We start from the raw sequence: 22,906 nt of genomic DNA, 5'->3' as shown, positions 1-22,906 counted from the left end.
GTACTACGTGTGTTCAAAATGGAATTCTATGTGCTTACTCCTTATACCTCAGTTCTAATGTGGGATCTGAACATGTATATTTTCCATTATGGCAGTTTTCTTACTCGGGGAGCTATTACTGTTGCCTATTACTATTGGCCAAGTTTGATTGCTAAATGAGGAGTGTGTGCTCATTGAAAAGTTGGGGGAGAGAGTGGGTGCCTTCAGAAAAGGCCTGCTAGGTAAGAAAGCCTCTGAGGTAGGCTGCAAGTCACCGCATATCTTGGGTGTATCACTCTCTCCACTAAATATCTAGGGAAACTAGTCTTCTGCCTTCAGCTTTTCAGCCACAGATGTGCTTTTTCCAAGGCCAGTGTGACCAGGGAGAACAGTCTCTGTGTCACTGTTCCTCAGGTCTGTCTATTAAGTTGTCTCCATGATGAAGCTCTCCACACCCTGCTCCCTTTTCCTCTCATACCTGTGTTCTGGTTGGGACAGAGCAGCTCAGCTCTGTTCTTCCTTCCCAGCCTATTTGGAAGAAAAGAAAAAAAAAGTGGTATTCATGGTGGCTCTCGGTTATTTCCACTCTCTTTGTGGTGGTGGTGTTAATACTGTGGTGTCTCTTTCCTTGCGTGTTCTTTCATGGCACTTGAGCTTCATGCAGAGTGCAGGTTTGTTGCCTGGGGCAGGACCTCTTCCAGCTTCCTGTGGCCTTCTCCTGGATCCTTTCCAGAGTGCCTGATATGCTTCCAGAAATGCTACAATAAATCTATATATATTTATATATAATGAAATTACTCTTCTTCATTGACTGGTTATACAACTGAGAGCCTTATTTCTTCATGAAAGAAACTGTTCTGTCTTTTTTTTATATATTACTTTCAGAGGGCTCACAGGCTTACTTGAAATTAGATTACTTTAAACAAAATCATATCCACAGATGTGTGAATGCTATATAATCCCTATATGTGTCAGTACATACACACACTTACTGGGACATCAACAGGAGTTGTCTGATTAAATGTTCTGATTGGATTTGAAAATTAACATTGCAGTGCGTGTGTGTTTTTCCTTTAAACAGATTGCATCTCTTGAATAGTTCATCAGAGCTTCTTGAAGTGTTTACATACACTCTCTTTGTCTGGAGATGCCTTGTTATAAATATTCCCTTCATTTTACAGGCATTCGTTTGGAAATATGTTGAGCAGCCATGCTTGGTTTGTTTCCAAATGTCTTAACTTTGGGACAGTGGATTGGCTCACAGCCTGAAGTTCGTATCTCTCCTTTTCAGGCAAAGAGCCATATTTGAACAGCTCGTGGAGCACAAGGACTGTGGTGTAAAATGGCAGGGATCCTCTGTGACCCACGGCCAAGCACAGTGTGTCTATGGTGGGGGCATGTACCACAGAGGTTCAGTTAAAAAACAAACAAACAAGGACAACCCCCCAAAAAAGTTCTATACTGCTACTTAATACGAGTTGCATAGTGCTAAAAAGTATTTTGATGTAACTGGTGCCTTTTTAGGCACCTGACAAGGAGCTCTGTTGTATTTCGAGTTACTGTTCTCAACTTTTTTTTTCTCTCTTACCCTTTCCAAGCTGGTGAAAGTGTTATGATGGTTGTTCTTTACCCTGCTGCTAAATCTATAGAGTATTTTTTTTTCTTCTCTTGGAAGAACTTAAATAGTTTTGATTAGTCATCAACTTAAGGGAAAGCAGCTGGGAAAAAAAGTCAAAAAGTCTTTATTATGATACTTGTGAAAGAACTGTAAGGCTAGTAAAATACAAAAACTGAAGTGATAAATTTCAAATATGGGTGTCTCTTATCTGGTTCATTTGTTTGCTTTTTAATCATCAAGAGCAGTTTTAAATCTGAAAAGATACTGGAAAAAGTTTGAATAGCTCTAGTCTTGATCCTCAGAGGATGCTCTCTGGGAGAAAAAAAAGCAAGTAGATAGATTCTCTTACTTTATTATTACTTTATCTTACTATATTATTACCTTTGTTTTATTAGCTTATTCCATAGCTATAGTTCCTATAGCTATGGAAGGAATATAGTTGGACATCAGGAGCAATTTATTCACAGAAAGGGTTGTCAAGTACTGGAATGGACTGCCCAGGGAGGTGGTGAAATCACCATCCCTGGAGGTGTTCAAGAAACAACTGGATGTGGCATTTAGTGCTGTGGCCTAGTTGACAAGGTGATATTCTGTCAAAGGTTGGACTCAGTGGTCTTGGAGGTCTTTTCCAACCTTAATGATTCTGTGACTCTGTGAAATGTGCCATGTCCTGTGGCTTAGAGGATTAAGGTAATCTTATTTCAGAGTTGTTCTGTGGCGGTAGCAATACAAGGTTTTCTATGCTGGGACCCAGCAGAATTGACATTTCACCCCTCCAACATCTTTTTGCCTGCTACTCCAAGTTGCATATTTTGGGCTGGACTTAATTACCTCACTTTAATAATAGGTTATCATACTGCCATAAACAGAATAGCAGGACCCCATTGTACTGGATGCCATACAAACAGAGAATAGTAAATATGCCTACCTTCTGTCGGTGACCAGCTAAATAAAGACTACAAGAGTTGGAAGGCAAGCAGAATGAGCAGTGGCATAGCAGTGACTGTCACATTAGATTTATTTTTATTTTTTCTTCTTGTGATAGGAAATTTACCAGAGCACTGTATCATTTCCAAAATCCCCTCTCGATTCTTTGGTCATGCTCCCTTTGTTAGTTCTTTAAATATCCCTTGAAAATGTTATATAAGAAACTTCTGCTTAAAGTTGTTCCTTACATGTAATTCCCCATTCCTAATTTACAGTCATGTATTTTGTTTCATATGTTGTGATTTAACTTGTGAGTCTTACATTTTGTCACCTATCTATATTATTTTTCTTCTGCCCCGATTTTATGTACTACAGTGTGTCTCTTTTGCATACTTTAACCCTTAGTAAGTCTGGTATTTAACAAAAAAAAAAGAAAGAAAAAGAAAAGAACTGCTCTGACAGTGTGAGGGGGGAATACACAGTCAGTGGAAAACGGGGCTAGAGCACCTGACCAAAACAGAGGATGACCTTCAGAGCTGGAGTGCTACCAGAATTGAAGCACAAAAAGTTAGAAATGCTGTAAGCAAGAACCAAAAGCCAGGATTAAAGCTCCAAACTTAAACTTCCTCTGCTGAAATCAACCAAGAAAAAGGAGTGACTTTACCACAGGGATAACTTTTCTACCACTCTTTGCACGTCATCAAAAATGGTGTGTGCAGCTCTTATCAAAATCATGTCCCAATCTGATCTTTCTTGATAAAGGGATGGGCTACTACAGCTGTAAAGAGAATGAAGATCCTGTTTTACAAGCGAAAACTAGAAGAATGTGGTTTGTTCACCCAGGAGGCCAAGCTGTAATCATTCCTTAGGATGAAGTTAAAAGACAATCAAAACTAAAGGCAGAGGGAATAAACTGATCCTGCATAATTTAGGATGAAAGTAAGACGGAAGTTTGTCACTGCCAAAGCAGTATAGCTTTGGAGGAGTTTGTAACAGGAGCACTGGGGGGCAGAAAACCTCTAACTAGCCATGGGGTAGATCTCCATTAGTTTCTGTTCTGTTCTCCATTTGAATGGTTTATGAATGTTTCAAGTGATACTGCAGCAAACAAATGGTCACTCAGTAGTTTCCTGCCAGCACTAATTTCCTCCTGCTTTTTTTGATACACTAAAACTGAAAAGCACTAATGATACTCGGGATAGTTTCTTAATTATATGGCTAGAATATTGTAATCAAGGTTATAGTAGGCATGGGACTGTGTGTGCAAAATTTAGCCCCTGGTGTTAGCAGCCTGAAAACAGGCAAAACAAAAGTAGAGTACAAAATCGGATGAAGCGCCCCAACAGTTTATCTGTTCTGTGGGGCTGCAGCAGTTCTGTTGGAGTATATTGTACATCGTTTCCTGAACTTCTTGGGGTTTGAATGTTTAAAATCATGAATGAAAAATCCTACAATGTTGGGCTGTTGCAGAAAGGCTCGTAATCAATGCTGGATCATCTCTTTTGGCATGAGCTTTAGTTTTTTCCCTTCTGTAGGGAACCTGTATCTGTTTCCTGCATCTGTCTCCCATCCTTCTTTGTGAATGGAAAGCAAGTAATTAATTTTTGTTGTTGTTAGCAATTAATTACCCTTGCCAAATCTTGGAGGACCTATTGTCTCCTTCAGACACAATGTTCTTGGGAAAAAGTCTTACTTATTGTAACCTCTTGTGCAATCTTCGCTTGGATGATAAATACATCTTGGCAACAAGGACCTTTCTGAATGAAAAATGTTGCTGGACAACCCTGTAGTACAGCAAGAACGCAAACCTCTGCCAATGCTGGTGGAGTGCAGCCAGGCGGGAGGGTAAAATGGGGAAAGCCTTTTGCATTGCCTACAGAGCACAGAGTGAGATGAAGTCTTTATATGCACACATCCAGATATCTGTTTACCATCAAACAAGGATTTTCCCTCTTGAGCATCTGAGCTGAAAGGTGGCCTTCCTTTTAGCAAAATCTTGCAATCTGTTGGAAAGCTGCCATCTACCACCGTGAGACTGGGGAAGTAACAGAGAGCATGTGGACCATGCAGCCATCTGGTTTAGGTAGACCACTGTAGGAATGAGTTGGGAAACTCCACCCTCCTCATTTTTCTCCATGAATCCACACATTTGGGATCCTGCAGAGTTTCCTCAATCTCCTTTGTGGTTTAGGTTTTCCATTATATCTCTGCAGAACCATAGCTGACCACTGAAACCTTGTTTTAATATTGCAGCTGTAACATTAATTACAGAGTTAATAAAATTAATTGTAAATTCACATTTTCCCCTTGTAGCTTTTCAGCTTTACTTTTTCTGGTTTATTTTTTCACCAATAATTAGTGATGTCTGGAAGCAAAAGATGCATAGAAGCCGTGCACGGAGAGATGTTTGAATCCTCCAAAGGGAATACACAGAACACAAAAAATGAGTTTGGGCCGGGACCGCTCTGTTCCTTTGTGGTTTATGAGCACACTGCCAGTGGCTTGTGTTTCTCCTTGGAGCCTGACAGCTGGCTGTGGGGCAGCAGAACACAGTCAGCAGCCGGGTTTCTCAACCCCTGCTGTAGCTGACAGCATTTGGCCTGGTGAAAAGGAAACGATCTGAAGCAAAGGGCCTGATGCAGTGTACCCTGCAGTTAATGGAAATCTTTGTTGACCTCAGTAGGAGCTGGATTTGATCCTGTGCCTACTTGAGCGTTTTGGCTACAGCTCCAAGTGGATTTTTTTTTTCCTGTCTCATTTCTGGTCTGTTTTTTTTCCCCTTCTCTTTCTAAGATATACTTACCTTAGAGTGGCATACAATCAAGACAGCTCTATCTGTGTCAGTGTAGCTGTGCACTCTTATCCTCCCTCGATATCTGCCCTCTTATTTCCTCAGCCCTTCTACTGTCTACCGTATCAGTTTGCAATATTTTGTCATTGATTTCTCTCCTTCTTGACCATTCTGCTGCTTCTCACAAACACCCTCCATCTCACTTAAGCCTCTGCTCTCAAACCAGTGTAATTACTGACACTGCTTAATCCATCTTCTGTCCTTTTTCCAAACAGTCCTTATATTGATTTCTGGCAGATGCAGCTCAGGCTCTGGCCTCTGCTGCCAGTGGGGAGCCAGCTTCCCCTTCAGCAGGCTCCTGGAGGCCAGCCTTTCACTGTCTTATCCCAGCCCTGCTGCCTTACTCAACAGAGGTCGTTGCTGCATTGAGTATTGGAAGGAGAGGGCCACCATGCCCTGAGAGCCAGCAGCCACCTCGGGCAGAGCACATCCTCTGTGAGCCCCAGCCACACATTAGTGTGTCCTCCGTCCCTAATGAAAAGGTGCTGGAAGTAAAGGAGCCCTTTTCAGGTGGCTACCAGAGAGAAGAGAGCTGTAGGCATGGACAGTGGCGATGGGATAAACAATGCTGAGGAGGACGAAGGTCAGCTCAAGCTTCTTGTTGCTCTCCACTGTTCTGGAGTATCATGTGCCCCCAGAGAGATTTGTCCCCTGGGTGGAGAATTATATGTGATCTGCCTCTGAGGAAAAACCTTTTCCTTTTGTATGTGGAATGTTTGGGGTGTTTTTTGTTGGTCACTCTCCATTTGCTTGGAGATGATGTGAGGTTTTTGTGAACCAGCATCAGAAACTGGGGCTATTTTGTGTCTCATGAGAGCTACAGAGGAAAGGGCCAAAGCTACAGGATGGTGTACAGGAGAATCACAGGTGTTCTTTTCAGCCACGAAAAAGCTTACTTCATTTTTCCAGCAGTAATGTAAGTTCTAAGCAAATAGGGTATGTAATGAGGAAACCCTTGGGAGGATGGGAGCTGACCTCATGAAAGATGAGAAGCAGTGATCTGGAGCATGGGGCTGCAGTGCGAGGGCAGGATTGCCAGGGACACACCTGCTGGTCCCAAGCTCTTGCTGGCCTCTTAGGTTATCCAGCAGTGCACAGAGAAATCTGTTGTGCTTGTCTCCTCACATTATTCCCGCTGAAGCTTAAATATGAATCCCCTAATATATGTGCTGAAGGTAAAACATGCAGTGGCTTCGAGAATACCATTGTAACTTTTACTGTGCTTTTCACACCTAGGCAATGGCAATAGAGGAGAAAGTCCTGCCACAGTATGGGTAGGAAAAGCATTGCTTTCAGAGGTGATATCACCTTGCTGGTGATAAAAAATTATCCTATTTTAGCTCCTTTGAATTGTATACAGCCAACACAGCTAAGAGAGGGAGAAATGGATTATATGGGCTGGTTTATTAATCATGAATATAATTGCTTACCAAGCATTTATTTTCTTGGTACTCCATTGCAGACAACACCAAAAAACCCCAACATCCAAGCCAGCACAAATGTGTGTATGGAGCACATTTGGTTTAGGAAACTGTAAGACTTGTGAACTAAAGCTAGATCCAACTGCTGTAAATCACAGAATCGCAGGATCAGAGTGTGTTAGCAGCCCTGTGGAACAGGGCTGTAAAGCCTGGAGTCCCTGGGTGATGAGAATGCTGAGCACTAGGATGCAAATTTGCTAAAACTTTAGAAATGTATCCACAAGAAGAAAAAGAAAGAGGAAAAAACATTATGGGAGATTCTTTCCTTTATACATAATAGTTTTCTGTTGATTTAAAATTGTCCTTAGTAATGTGCTGATGCCAGTGAAGTATTTCAGCTATAGGAAATGTGAAACCAACTACTGCCTTTCTATGAATTATGAATCATAAATTGTATGAAAAATATTCAGCTTGCTATAGCTGTTCCCCAAGCAGAACCTCTGAGTAATGGAGAAAATGCTGCCATTTTGGGGGGAGTAGGAGGGGAACAAGCTAAGTGAAGCAAAATGCCAAGTTGCCAGCGTGTGGCTCTGTGCTAAGTGTGAATTAGTGTCATCTGAGATGATCTTCCCTTGCTAAGTAAACAATTAGCGAGTATGTTACATGTGTTCGCAGTTCAGTCAAGCGGAGCTGCTCTTTGCTCCAGCCGGGACTACCTGACTGCCAGCCAGTGCACAGAGCTGACCCGTGCGAGGGCCGTGTGCCTGTACCAGCCCAGCCTTCACATCTGCAATCAATCAGCCAGGCCAAGGAGGCACAAACTCCATCTGATTCAGTGCTCGGTGGGCAGGTTGCAATGACAGAATTCCCCTAAAGATAGCAGTAAAGTGGCAAGATAATAGGATACTGATGTTTGCAGGCAACTCCTTGGGGTGGAATTCGTTTCATACAGCTTCAGCCATCCAAGAGCTGGGAGTCTAGTTCAAGTTAGTCCTCTAATCACCTATCATTAAAGGTCAGTTTATCTCCTGTTATATCTATTTATGAATTGCCTTTTGAAGGTGATTATAGAAAGGTTCTCAGCAACTGCTTTTGACCAGGTATCTAAGTTTCTGATGGTTGAATTCAGTGAGTTCAATTCACTGAATTCAATTCAATTCAGCATTAAAGCTCTGGATTTCAGTTTCTCCATCATTTTAGAAAAGACCATGCAGCCTCATGAGGATTTGTGAATTTTGTTTTGCAGTCATGCAGTGCTAGTCATTGTTGAAAGGTGTTCTTTATACCTGTGCTATAAGTAAAAGTGCAAACAAACTGCAGGGGGCTGTGACTTGCTGGCTGCAGAACAGGGGTTACTAGAGTAGTTGTGTTAGAGTAGTTTATCTAGACCATTCATATTGGCCCCAGTTTTAGCTTTCATGTTGTGTGTCTGGCACTCACATTAACTGCTCAGTGATGGACATGTGCCCAATAAAGTACAGCTGAAAAGACTAACAATGGGACGTTCAGTTTGGTATGCCTAGTCATTTTCCAAACAAATAGTGAATGATGTCCCAGCTCTACTGAAAACAGCAGTTTTTCTTCCCCATTGACTCTAGTGAGCAGAAATCAGCCCCCACCTAATTAATCAGCTTCTTGTGGCATCTGTGAAAGGATAAAGCTTTTACTGTGTTCAGGTGTGACTAAGAGACATGCTCTCAAATACCAAAAGCTAAATATTTCATTTCATTTCATCCAGTGTCAAACTATGCTGCCTTTACCAGACCTGATTCAAAAATTATTTTAAGGAATCTTAAAGCACGCATTTCAATCTGATGCTTCTTTAATTGCCAGACTCTGGGAAGGTTGTGTGTTTTGTTATTTTCTTCTTTTACTTTTTGAGTTGTGTAAGGCATGCAGATGTTTTCAAAATACGAGTCCCTTTAGTTTCAGACAGCTGTGATGTGATGTTTAAAATGTTTCTATAAATGTAAAAACACTGCTTACTAGCCTGCGGTACAATGCTTGGGTTTTGTCTCAGTGTGATTCAATTCTTGTTTGCTTTATACAGGAGATGGCTGTCCGAGCACTGAAGCAGACGGGCAGCAGAAGTATTGAAGCAGCTCTGGAGTATATCAGTAAGATGAGCTACTTGGATCCTAGAAATGAACAGATAGTACGTGTAATTAAGCAAACCTCACCAGGTAAGCGTGAACTTTTTTTTTTTAATTTGTGTTCTTCTTTCCTGCAATAAGCTAGTTTTTAAAGTAGGGTTGTCACTGGGGAGAAGTAGTGGATTGACAGTGTTGCATATAGTCTTGTAGGAGACAGTAAACTGAGTATGGCCCTGCAAGGTGAGCTGGTCTGTAACATGAATACAGCTCACCTGCTTCGAAAGAGTTGTCTACGTACACATTCATAGTCCTTCTTAAACCGAAATCTGTTTATCCTTTGGTGCTAGTCAGCTCAGTCGTCTCAAGTTTACTGCGAGGTAAAAGCTTGTGCTTGTAGGTAATTGCTATGGAGTTGTGAAATAGCTCACTTCCCAGGAATTCCGTTCATGTTAACATCCTTTTAAGTACACTGCAAAAACAGTGAGGGCCAAGATGGCAGAAGCTTTTCCACTCATCCCTGCTAGCTTATGCTGTTTTATGTAAACTAGCAAATTGGAGCGTTTGGGCCCTGCATATGCCTCATCAGCCAACATCAGACCATAGCTGACAAAAGGCCTTGCAAGAGTTAATTTCATTCAGATATTAGCACTTAACCGCCCTGCAGAATGTCTTTGGTCTGGTTTGGATAGACTTTGTGACTTCTTTCAGTTTCAAAAATTGGCCAAGCAGACAGAGACCCATCCTCTGCCTCTTGGTCAAATTGAAGATCTTTGTTGGGAAAAGTGTTCAGTTTGGTGTAGCTGATTGAGAGGCATGTCCAAAGATGAGAAAAGCTGAGGAAGAGAAATCCCACTCGGTTTACAAAGAGAAATCCCAGACAGGAGGGGGATCTTCATTAAAGCCACTTCTTTCCTTGGGGGACCCTGAGGGTAGCCACATGCAGGGAAGAATCTCGTTTTTCAGGTGGTCACTCTCAGAAATGAAGCTTCAGATGTGGTGGAAAAGGGTGACAGTTCTGGCTGTATAAGGAGCAGATCAGCTGCCCTTTCTGTCGTCTTAGACTTCCTGTTTTATTATTTGGGGAAATTCTGGAAACCTCTAAGAAAACATTTCTGAGAGTGTTAGCCTGCAGAATGCCTACATGACAGACTAAGTAGTACTGGCCAATTTGTTATTTGGAGAGCTCTGTCCTAATACATGCTCAAATCTGACCTCAGCTGGGCCTTAAACAAAATTCCAAATAACTTTGATGGAATTACTAAACTGTATTTTGCTTTATGTTATAAAGGCTTTTTTCCTTAAACTGAAAGAACACACCCAGTCCTAAAGAGCATACATTTCCCATGAAAGGGTTGAAAAACCTTTCTAGGCTAACATTTTAATTGCTCAGTTGTCTTTCATTTGCATCTAGTTTTGCTTTCTTATCGTTGCAATGCGTGCAGCTGTTTTGAATATTTAAGCTTTCCAGATGAAGATACACCTTTCCTTTTAGGATACACAGAATACAAAACTTAAATATCATGCAATTGATGTTTGCCTGCCTAAAGTGCCACAAAATCATACTGATGTGTTTGATATGGTGTTGTTTGTGCTAGGATAGCATATGTCTCCTCTGGTTCTTAGGAAGCATGTGATGCTACTGAGCAATTTTTCATTTGCAGTTTGAGAATTTAAATCTTCTAGTTTTGAATTCCATTTACTGGTGTATGGCAATAGACTATTCCTATCCATGTTGGATAGAAGTATGTGGAAAAAAAAATCATCTGCAGCTACCACGTTTGGTGTCTTTACAAATCCAAATACTCCTCTATCAGACCAGAACAGACTTACTGATATACAAATCTAGGAGGTGGACATCATATCTCTCTTGACATCAAGATTCTTTGCACAGCTGAATTATGTGTCCCAAAGAAGGACAATTATTGCTGCTACTTTCCCTCATGGCCTCTGATAGGGGAAAGCAAAATCAGTTTGCCTCTGAGGCTCAGCATGAATCCTACTGACAGAGATGACAAATGGGTCTTATGGCTGCCTCCCACTTCCAGGCCAGAGTACACACTTCTTAGGATGCCACAGCCTCATCAGTACCTCTCACTGTGTCCCAACAGATGAACTGTCAGGGGCTGTTGTTTTAAATACAGCCTCGGTAAGCTTGGCCTTTTGTTATCACAGGAGAAAGAGCTGCCGATTATAGATTTCACTTTAAAGAACTCTGATAATTTGTCCAACCTGATTCCATTTCAGAACATTGCACTGTTTATGAAGGTGTCATTTAGTATGGGGGCAGCCTCTCCAGTGTGCAGAGAGGGGACATAAACCTGTCTTGATAATGTGCACATTCTTGTGTGTCTGTATGCAACAGGGCACGTGTGTCAAGGTGAAGAGTCAGCAGCTGTGCTCAGGGGTGCTACATCTGGCCCAGCTGGGACACACTGTAATGCAAAAAGCTTGCAATCCAATGCTAAAGCCTGTTAGTTCAGCATGACTATTCTTATGGGCCTTGTGAAGTCAAGATTTTAAAAGGAAATTGTTTGGGCATAAATGGGCCAAATCCTGTGATTTTTGAAAGCTAAAGTATCAGAAGGGAAACAAAAAAATCACAACAGTACAGTGTCTCCCCTTGTCTTTTTAGCACAGCCAGTTCTTTGTATACCTGCAATTTGTCCTCAGATCAAAGAACTGATGAAAAGTGCCATTAACACTTCCATTGTAGGCATGCTGCTATCTTGTCTCTGCACATTCTTCAAGCTAAAATTAATATGTTGACACCCTGAAAGATTTTCCTTCCAAACAGATGGAACATGAGTAATATGAGGGGATATTCTGTGTCCAACACATTGGAAATGATACAGGACAAACTGTATGATGCCTTTGTTTACGTGAAGGAGAAGGAAAGAAGGATTTTTGAGGAGAAAGATGGAACAGAGAGATGTAAACAGATCCCTCGTGTGAGCAGTGGGCTCACCATACAGAAGATGTGGACTATGTGATGACCTAGTAGCTTACAGCAATGTTGACTTTAAGTTGTATTGACAGTCCTTCTGGGAGCTTTTGTCCTCCTGTTGGTGCTGTACTTAACCCCCTGCTCTGTAGCTTCCTTCTCTCTGTGAGTAATAAGTGATAATACTGGTCCAGCTTTAAAAACCAGGCTGTAGCGTAATCTGATGAGTTCATAGTTAGGGAATTTGTGCTTCTATTTTCATGATTTGATAGGACTCCCTGATGATTCCTGGCATGAGCAGTGTTGTGGGCCAGTAGCTCGTTATCAGTAGGAGTACTTGGCACCTATAACTTTAAATGTTCAGAGTACTTAATTTAGATTTTGAAAGTTGTTTTTATAACACATAGTCCCTATGTAGTATGTGTGTGTATGTCTGTATGTATAGATGGATGAGTAATAAAATACAAAGAGTTTCATTCACCTGAATTGTTTCCTAACATTCTTCTGTGTTCTTTTTATAAAGGAAAGGGTATTGTGCCAAATAATGTAACCCGCAGGCCAAGCTTTGAAGGATCCAATGAATCTTTTCCATCCTACCATCAGATGAGTAATGCAGCCTATGAAGGGACAGGCTTTGGAGCAGAAGGTGCAAATATGCTTACTGAAGTTCCAAGGCCATACATGGACTATTTAATCTCTGCTTCGCAGTCTTCAGCTATGAATGCTCCTGTACAGCGACCCTCTGGAGTAGGCACTCACAGCACACCAACTAGCCATCAGCAGAAAGCATACCCTACAAATATTGAGTCTTCTGTGATTAATTATCCAGTGGCTAATCACAGCAGTCAGGCCTTGCAGCTGCAGGCATCCCATGGCTCCAACAGCCAACATTACAGTAGGCAGCACATGATGGTGCAGGGGGAGCCTATGGGGTATGGTGTCCAGCGGAGTCCATCCTTCCAAAACAAGATGCAGCAGGAGGGAGGATATGCCAATCTCCCAAATAAAGGGGCAGTTGTTCAGAATAATACTGGTCATGCATTTCAGCAGGCACCGGCAAGCCTGTATATATCACATTCTCATCACAAACAGACGAGTCCTTCTTCTCATCAAATGCATGTGATACCCAGAGGTCCAGCCTTCGCTAATGATTTTTCAGACAGTCCACCACAAAATCTATTAACTCCATCTAGAAATAGCCTAAACATGGACCTATATGACATGAATAATCCTCAAGTTCAGCAGTGGCAGGCAGCAACACCGTCACGCCGAGATTCTTTACAAAATCCAGGAATAGAAACATCTCCACGGCAACACGTATCCTTCAGACCTGATGCCACAGTGCCAAGCAGAACAAACTCCTTTAACAACCACCAGCAACAGCCACAAGTGACAGTGTCTATAAGACAGGTTCCTCCAGGAAAACCTGATCCTTCAATTACGTCTCCTAATACAATCACAGCAGTCACATCTGCTCATATTCTGCAGCCAGTGAAGAGCATGCGAGTGTTGAGACCTGAGCCTCAGACTGCAGTGGGACCTTCCCATCCTGGCTGGTTACCTGCGCAGGCACCGGCTGTGGATGGCTTGGAGATCATTGAGCAGCACGTGCCACCTGTTGGGGCAGCTAATGCCTATCAGCTAGATGTGGATTATGGTAACCAGGAACTGCGGTGTCCACCACCACCGTATCCCAAGCATTTGTTACTTCCTGATACCTCTGAGCAGTTTGATATCAACTGCTTATGCATGGGTGTGGAGCAGACACTCCGTGTCCCAGTCCCCAGTTCAACGTGCAATAAGGCTGAAGAGAACAGTGAGCGAAATGATAAAAGTAGCAAGAACACTAAAGCTGAAAAACCAAGCAAGGATAAAAAGCAGATTCAGACGTCTCCGGTACCTGTGCGAAAAAATGGCAAAGATGAGGAAAAGCGAGAATCCCGAATAAAGAGCTACTCACCTTTTGCCTTCAAGTTCTACATGGAGCAACATGTAGAAAATGTCATAAAGACCTACCAGCAGAAAATTAACAGAAGATTGCAATTGGAGCAAGAAATGGCAAAAGTAATTCTCCTTGTTTTGTTATAATAAAAACTAGTGGGTCGAATTGATTATTACTATTTTTAATCCATTAAAAAAGTTAAGAGGCAGTCTCCAGTGGAAGTAGTAGGTATCAGACACCTCCCTATACCAGACTGTACTCACTTAGAAGTGTGGATGCAGGTATGGAAGGCTGTTTGAAAAACCTGAGATGTGAAATGATATATCTTCATACGAGAAAAGGAAAATAAAGAAAAACTCCCATAGCAGGAAAGTATTAGGATTGCATAGGTAAGAACTCAGAAGGCAGACTTGAGGCTGAGATAACTCTGGCAATACTTTGGCAGCTCTTGCAAAACTCTTTCCTCCCTCTTCCATGATAGCTGCTCATTCACCAAAGCCATTGTTCAACTTGGCAATATATTAACTGTGCCATATTTTCAGATGAGTGTGTAATACTTGACTGGAAGTTGTCTGTTGAACACATGTAAGTAATAATATCATACAAGTAATCTTATCTTGACCAGCTTGAACTGATTTTAGGACCGTTGCTGGTTGTTGTAGAGGCAGGTTTCAGGGAGGTGCACTTTGTGTGATAGAACTTCTTTCATGCCTAATTGTAGCTCTCAAATCTAAGCTTATTCTCTGATAATGCTGCTTAAAACAAAGCTGCCAAGTTTTGATGGTTGCTCTGGCAGTTTTGGTTTTAATTTTTAAATATGGCAGAGGAAGAGGGTTTTTTTTTTCCCCAGGCATGACTAGAATATGACTAGTCTACTTTTGCATTTAAGGATAAGCTCTAAGGAAATCTATTATTAATGCATAAGATAATAATTAACTATCCAATCTTCCCTAGCACAGTCAGTTTCCAGAGTCAATTCATTTGATGCTCACATTGCTCCAGAAAACTCAATGGTTTGTTTGTTGAGGTTAAAATTAGAGGAAGATGTTTCTAAAATCTCTTGAAAGGTCAGCAGTTTAGTGACAGTTAATAGTTTGTCCTCACTGCAAGTACAGATTGTGTTGTGTTGCATGGATTTAGTGAGTATTTTCCTGAGACTGAGATAGGGAATGATCTCTAGAGAAGCGAAACAGCAGCTAATTGCGTTAGTTCTTATGACTCTTCAGCTTTCCCTTATTCAGAGATAATTCAGCTATAAACAAAAACAACTCCTTCCCCTAGCAACCTCTTCACTGACTAAAAATATACACACAGGAGATTTTGGTTGTCTGAATATTGCATTATTCTAGAATTAACCAAGAACACAACACACTAATTATTTTACCTTAAAAAATAAACACTTCCTTTATTATGGATTGATGGTCTTACCTTTCATTTTAAAAACAGTATTCCTGGTTTTAATTTGGCTGTTCTCTTCAGTTTGAAAATTCATCCTACCTGTTCTGCAAGTTTCTGCAGACCTCCTCCATCCTTTATTCAGACAGATTTAATTTTTATACTGTGGGGATCTCATTGCACAGTCTGGCTGCCCACATTCATGTTTAGATACCTAGACTACAGATGTGAAATTAAATCAGCCTAAGCAGCAGCCCTGTGGGCGTATGCTTGGGTGTCTAGCCTGCTAATCAGTCAGCTTCACCTTCGTCTCCCCTCCCCAGTGCCCCTTCTCACCAGGCATGAATCTTTTTCTCAGAAGTGATTCAGTTGATGCCAGTTACTTCAGGATTTTGGAACTGGGGTATGCAGGAAGAAAGGGGCATGTGGCAGTGGATGAATTGTCAGAGGATCCTGGGGATCAACCCAGGGGGCTTCTGCTGGTGGAGGCCACCAGTGGCTCTCAGGAGAGGGACAGTGTGGGACAACCAAAGTTTCAGCATACAGGCTCTGTCTTGAAGGCTGGGGAAAGGCTCCCTGGGGACAGGAGGTGGACAAGTAAGCACTTTTACAACTTAGATACAGAGGGAAAATAATACATTTAGGGGGAAGATAGCACTAGGGTCTGGGCTGCAGTGGCTAAGCAGATGCCAGACCTGAGGATTAGATGCACATATTCTGGAGGGAAAGAGAAGTTTAAAGAACAGATGCTCAAGAGATCTACAAACCTTGAGAGTGGAGGCTGTATATGGCAGGGGAAGAAAAACAGTTTATGAAGTAGGCTCCAAGGTAATTGGGAATGTGTAGGTCAAAACTAGCTTATTAATTTCAACACAAAAACCAACAGGTAAACGGCACCCAAGGTAGGAACTGTTAATGTGAGTTGCCCTGGAGAACCATTCATGAACAAAGTGAACTGCTGCATCTAGGTTTAAGTTTCAGTTTAAATTAAGCTGTACTGCAGTGTGCATACATACCATGGAGTGCAGTGAGAAAGTGCACATTTGAAAGGTGTAAACCAAATTGCATGGTCAGGTTTGTTATGTTATATTCCCCTCTGTGACAACATTGCCCCATGTGTTTTTGTTCAACCAAATGAGACAGGCAGACCAATCTCAGATACGGCAAATTCAGGTAACAAGTTAAGGTACAGTGAATTTGCCGGTTTCTCAGAAATACTCACAAGAGAGTATGTCTCTCATGAATGCATCTTTTCTGGTTCTTGGTTAATTTTTCTGAGAAATGTGTTTTGGGAATGCTCATTTATTGTTCTCTTGCTATGGATATAACAGTACTTGCTCTTGTGGTTTCCTTTTCTTTGTAAAGGCTGGCCTTTGTGAAGCAGAACAGGAACAAATGAGGAAAATTCTCTACCAGAAGGAGTCCAACTACAACAGACTTAAAAGGGCCAAAATGGACAAATCTATGTTTGTGAAAATCAAGACTCTGGGTATTGGTGCATTTGGAGAAGTATGCCTGGCCTGCAAAGTGGACACCCATGCCCTGTATGCCATGAAGACTCTGCGAAAGAAAGATGTGCTAAACCGGAACCAGGTGGCTCATGTCAAAGCAGAGAGGGACATACTTGCTGAGGCAGACAATGAGTGGGTGGTTAAACTCTATTACTCCTTCCAAGATAAAGACAACTTGTACTTTGTGATGGACTACATCCCTGGTGGGGATATGATGAGTCTACTGATTCGGATGGAGGTCTTCCCAGAGCGTTTGGCTAGATTTTATATTGCAGAGCTCACTTTGGCTATAGAGAGTGTGCACAAAATGGGATTTATTCATCGAGACATAAAGCCAGACAACATTCTGATAGACCTTGATGGACATATCAAACTGACTGACTTTGGACTGTGCACTGGATTCAGGTGGACTCACAATTCAAAATACTATCAGAAAGGTAATGTTTTTAGACTTTATTGGGAATGGTATTACATTGTTTATTTTGAAACAAGCACTTACCTTTTGGCAGAAACACCAGCTGAGGAAACTGAGGTGGTGTGAACATGGACAAACAGTCAATGGCAGTATTACGTCTGTCTCTCTCTGATTTATGCAATTAGTTTGTTTCCAGTCCTTTTGTTTCCAGTATTGTTCAAAACCCTGTCAGTAAAGTGGCTGTTCACTGTAGCAGCAGCAGTTTTTCACTTTATTCTTTTAGTGGTGAAATTATTTAATTACAGATTTGAAGTAGTCCACACATGTCCTGTGTGTGCTGTGGAGGAGTATTGGTGTCTGTTGGCAAAAAGGTCACAAAAAATTCATATAGCTAACCTAAATATACTCCATTGTTCTGTATCCACCATATGGAAGCATACTTCCTTGTGCAGAGACAAAGACATTCTGTTGGACATTTTGTATGGAAAACCCATTGTGAAGAGGAAGGCAGAAGGAAATACCTTGGGTTTAACATTTCAGTGCTGTTCTTTAGCGAAAGTAGAAGATGGCACTAGATGTAGGTAACTATTTTTCTCTTCGTGTGCATGTTTTATGATCATGAATGTAAACTTTCTCTTGCATTTGAAAGGGAGCCATATCAGACAAGACAGCATGGAGCCCAGTGATCTTTGGGATGATGTGTCCAATTGTAGATGTGGAGATAGGCTGAAGACATTGGAACAAAGAGCTAAGAAGCAGCATCAGAGATGTCTAGCCCACTCATTAGTTGGAACCCCAAATTACATCGCTCCTGAAGTCCTGCTTCGTAAAGGTAGATAAACCTTTATTTTTTTCCTGTTTAAGTGAACGCTGATGCTTTGAAATACTTTTTTTTTTCCTTAAATAAGCTTGCTGCTTTGGAAGGTTGTCATTCTGAAGGCCACAAACACTTAGCTCAGATTAAGGAGAACTCTCCATGCTCCAGTGTTTAGCATCACCTTACTGGCAGTGGTGGTGGTCATACTTCGTGTGTGTTTGTATATCCCCACTCTGAGGCCTTTAAGCGAGACTGCTAATAAATGTGTGGGATAACATTAGCAGTGGTATTTTTCAGGTGTATAGCAGATTGTCTGTATTCATGGAGTACAACTGACTGCTGTCAAGTTTACATGGCCCAGTGAGCAGCCAGCCAGCTGATGGTTCTGGATCACTGTGGAAACATGTCCTCCAGATTCCCAGCCAGAACTGGGGAACCCAGCAAAACGTTTTCCACAATTTACGCTGGAGATCCTGCATTTAAAAGCTTCGGTCAAGGAATTCAGACAGTACTTTGTGACTATCTGTGCAGAACTGACATGGTCACTGCAGTAAGGAGATTTAGGTGTTCAAAGTTGTCTGCAAGCTAAATCCTAAGCCTGATCTTTCTCTAATTGAGAGATTTCACACTGGACCCTACATCATCTGATGACACAAGTCTCCATTGAAATTAGTGTTTAAATCCCCCATTCCCTTTTGGAGATCTCAAACATATACCTTATTTGTCTTGTTACAGCAGTTAAGTGATTGAAGTTGTTCCTCTGCTTGGAACTTGCTCAGAAAGTCATGTGTGGATCTCTTCTGTCTCTAGAGCCAGACTGTGTCTTTCAGCAGCTTTTCAAACTTGTGGTATCACCTCCACCGAACCCTACGGGGGTCGCTAAACATTTTTTGTTATTCTTTGAGATCCAGTTTGTGCTGTGTAGGTGTGGGACAGGGCACGAAAAAAACCTCCTTCATTCTTTCGAATTATATGGTGTCACGACTCAGTTTGTGTTCAGAATAAAATTTATTCAGAAAGGTTCACAGACAACAGGATTAGATCTTTAGTGGCAGCAGAAAATTTGGGTCAGCAAGCAGAAGTCACAAATATGAAGTCTGAGTAAAGGCAGAAATCTGTGCTGTATGTTTTAATACTTAATTGCAAGTAGCTTTATACACATTCTCCTTGGCTTGTGGAGGTCAACCTTTGGCTTGCCTTTCAGGATACACTCAGCTCTGTGACTGGTGGAGTGTTGGTGTGATCCTCTTTGAGATGTTAGTGGGACAGCCTCCTTTTCTGGCTCCTACGCCCACAGAAACCCAACTGAAGGTAAGTTGAAGCAAAGTCCTAATCTCTGGTAGCAAAATTTTAACCTTTTCCCTTCCCTTCTCCATGCACAGACCTAATTCCCCTTTGTTTCACTAGAGAAAGGAGTAATTTAAAAAGCCTGACTTTAAGTAGTTCCGTGCAAGCACATATTCTTTCCCAGTCAACAAAAACACTGAATTTCAGACCAGAACTTACTCTTCCAACTGCATAGATAGGTATTGGTTTTATGAGTCTTCTCAGCAGAGTTCTGATTTCTTAAGCACGAGTTCATCCATTTAAATTCCTTAGAGTGCCTATCAGTAAGCTGATATGCCAGTGATAATTGCAGTTGGCAATGTGTTTCAAAGGCGAGCAGTGGGTAGTTCTTTATTAGAAAGGATCTGTCTTGTGACCACTTTTCCTAGTTTACATTTTGGAGAAAAAGTGGAATAATTCCTTGAAGTAATTCCACAAAATCATGTGTAAACTGAGTATGTTCTCAAATCTGACTATGGGAGCATTCAAGAAGGAATCTACCTTTCTAAAAAATGCAATTACTTCTTTTGTCTGCTGGCCAACAGTGTTTTTTGATCCATTAAAATAATTAACAAGCAATGCAATTTAATAACTGGGTTCTTGGACCTCTGAAATGTGCAGGCTATGAGTGGACTCATTATGTGTATACTTCTGCACAGTTAGTGTTGGCCATTGCAAGGGTTCTGTTTACAGGATTACAAGTTGCTTAATACCTTTTTTACCTGTAGGTGATAAATTGGGAAAGCACACTGCACATTCCCTCACAGATCAAGCTAAGCCCTGAGGCAACTGATCTAATCACAAAGCTCTGCTGTGCTGCTGAAGACAGGCTTGGAAGAAATGGAGCAGATGATATTAAAGCCCATTCTTTCTTTCACTCTATGGACTTCTCTACCGATATCCGTAGGCAGCCAGCTCCCTATGTTCCAAAAATCAGCCATCCAATGGACACTTCAAATTTTGATCCGGTTGAAGAAGAAAGTCCTTGGAATGATGCTAGCGGTGACAGCACCAGGACGTGGGATCCACTGGCCTCTTCCAATAGCAAACACACAGAACATGCTTTTTACGAGTTTACTTTCCGAAGATTCTTTGATGACAACGGGTATCCGTTCAGGTATCCCAAACCTTCTGGAATGGAAGTTGGCCAGTCTGAGAAATCTGACGTAGAAGACAAAGGTGTGGTGGATCAGACTGGAGCTTGTCAGCCTGTATATGTGTAAATTATTGTATAGATTACTGCAGATGAGACTAATCTCAAATCCAATAGGGCCTTTAGCTGATCCTTTAGGATCTGATCCTGCAGCAGTTATTCAGGTGTACCTTCAGCTGAGGCTGGAGACATCTTGGGGAGTCAGATGCTTGCAGGACCAGGTCCTAAAAATGGCAATCTTGAAAGTTCAGGTCAGTTCTACTGTAAATAACTTTGTTGATAATTACACTTGAAATCCTGGTCTTCACCAAAATCTGCAAGGCCAGCAGTCTATAATTTCTAGGCCTATTTTTATTTGAGGTCAGCATCCCCCTACTCAGATTAACATTTACAGACTTCTGCAACTGTCAGCGTTATTTTTTAAATGAATAAAGAGCACTTATATTTTGTTTATAGCAGGGTTTTTTTCCTACTAAATTATAGGGATTAACTTTGACAAATCATGCTGCTGTTCTTCTTTTCTACATTTTTATTTTATCCATAGCACTTATTTCACATTTAGGAAGAAGCATAAAGCTGAAGAACATGTGATGAAAGGTCTCTGTGCAATAATGTAAGAAAGAAAGAAAAAAAAAAGAAAAATGAAAAAAGAAAACTGCTCTCTAATTTTCTAAATTTACTGATGCCATTGTATTCACACGGTGATTTTGTTTATTATATGTATTTTCCACATTTCAAAATTGTGACATAACCTTAAAGCTGCTTTATTTCCTTCTGCTTATTGGAGTGTAATAGAAAGTGTGAGCAAGTGACAATTTGGGTGTGATTTCATTGTCTAGTGTGTGAAGAATGTTGCATGAGCAGTGTTTTTCTATTTGAAATGGCCTTTTCTTGCCATTCACAGGCAGGTCCTGTGGATCCATTTTTCTAAGGGTCTAAAATTAGACCATTTTAAGCCGTGTGTTGATTATGTATTGTGTGGGTGGTTTCCTCTTGTGATTGTATCCAATATTAATTTTGTAAAACGGATTGCAAAGGTTGTACCTGAATAGAGATTTTGTGGTCTGATGCGATAGACCGTTTTAGTAAGCTCACGTCATCGGCACACGTTTCCCCACCAAGGTTCAGCAGCAAGACCATGACAACAAAACTGGTTTGTGGCAGCTGCCTGGATGGGGCTGGTCCAGGCAGGTGGTTGTGGTTCACTTCCACCAGCGCTCACAGATGCAAACCAGGATGTCTGATGCTGTGCTCCCACAGTGCGTCCAGATCCCAAGTGCCACGTTGGGCGTGTGCAGCTCCACGGACATCTGCGGAACCTGGAAGTACGTGGCTTTTCCAGACATCACATCCCTACATGTAACTGGCTGCGTGTCCATTAAGGACCCTGGTGTTTTAGCCAGTGACATCTGAAAATGTTGGCATTGTTGATAGGTCATTCTGTCCTGTTGTCTAGAGGTTAAAATGTTGCTGTGATGGAGCACAATAGGCCTTCATTTCTGTCAAATTATAGGCATATTTTGAAATATCAGTTTTTAACTATGTTAAAATACGCGTTTTTCTTGTATGTATAAGTGAGAATTATTCAAAGTGATATCAGAATACTAAAGATAATTAAGCCATACATATTTGCATATATATTATATATAACTAAATAAGTAAACACACACAAAAATCCTTAATTCAGATTAGTGTAACAGTCCTGTTTAAAGCGATTGACCTAATAACATTTGAGGAAAACACTCCTTTAATGTGTTTTTGCTTTATTTTATTTTTAAATCTGGAGCTTCATTATTTTTTCCGTATATTATTCCACATATTATTCCTTAATGTTTTAGCATATCCTATCCTATCCATTGTTTAGATATCTAAGCAACAACATATGAATTCATCAGCCTGAACTAAACAAAAATGATTGTGTATTTGTTTACATTTGTATGAAAGGAATGTTCTGAGGTATGCAGTGCTTGTGTTGTGACAGTTCATGTAAGATTCAGTATTACTGCTTTTTTATATAGTAATGCCATTTTTTGTTATTTACATCTATCTGACATTCTTTCATGTGGTAGGTTCTTTCTCAGGAACTCAATTTAACTGTTATTTATTGATATATCATTGCCTTTGAAAGCTTCTACTGGCACAATTTATTAAAAATCTGGATCAAAATCTAAAATGTGTTATGTGTTCTTGAAACAGATAACTTCTGCTGCCTCTTTTAAGGCAGAAGTTTTAATGGGTTTGGTTTTGTAATGTTAGTGATGGGTTTGAGCTACAAACATGAGATCCAAATCTCATCTCTCATGTAGCATTTGATATGGAATCTCTGAGTACCTTCAGACAATTTCTTCTGTCCTCATGGCCCTTAAGAATAAGGAGCAGGATTGCAGAAAAACTTGCTGTGGTGTGACCAGGTCAACAGGTGGCATAAAATTCAACACAGTCACTTTCTGTGTAGTGGTGGTGCTTCCAGGGCAGCTGCAACCCTTGCTTGCCCCCTCTGACTGTTGCCTCTGATTT

General features: G+C 41.2%; 1 protein-coding gene across 2 annotated transcripts in view; it reads left to right on the top strand.

The window, feature by feature from the left end:
- LATS2 (large tumor suppressor kinase 2) overlaps positions 1–22,555 on the top strand; it is a 45,998-nt gene extending 23,443 nt beyond the window's left edge. The window contains exons 2-7 of one of the 2 annotated variants that reach the window (XM_018071080.3): positions 8,847–8,979; positions 12,354–13,894; positions 16,533–17,115; positions 17,743–17,925; positions 19,115–19,221; positions 19,965–22,555. In XM_018071080.3, the coding sequence (XP_017926569.1) occupies positions 8,847–8,979; positions 12,354–13,894; positions 16,533–17,115; positions 17,743–17,925; positions 19,115–19,221; positions 19,965–20,459 (3,042 nt within the window). In that variant the 3' untranslated portion in view covers positions 20,460–22,555. The remainder of the gene's footprint in view (positions 1–8,846; positions 8,980–12,353; positions 13,895–16,532; positions 17,116–17,742; positions 17,926–19,114; positions 19,222–19,964) is intronic. The other variant, XM_029960892.1, reaches the window with a different exon arrangement.
- The last annotated feature ends 351 nt before the right edge of the window (positions 22,556–22,906 follow it).

Source organism: Manacus vitellinus, unplaced genomic scaffold, assembly GCF_001715985.3.
Source record: "Manacus vitellinus isolate BGI_N305 unplaced genomic scaffold, ASM171598v3 scaffold_2_pilon, whole genome shotgun sequence".
NCBI classification, from domain to species: domain Eukaryota; kingdom Metazoa; phylum Chordata; class Aves; order Passeriformes; family Pipridae; genus Manacus; species Manacus vitellinus.
The sequence above is the reverse complement of the archived record's forward strand: the minus strand, read 5'-3'. Positions and strand labels throughout refer to the sequence as shown.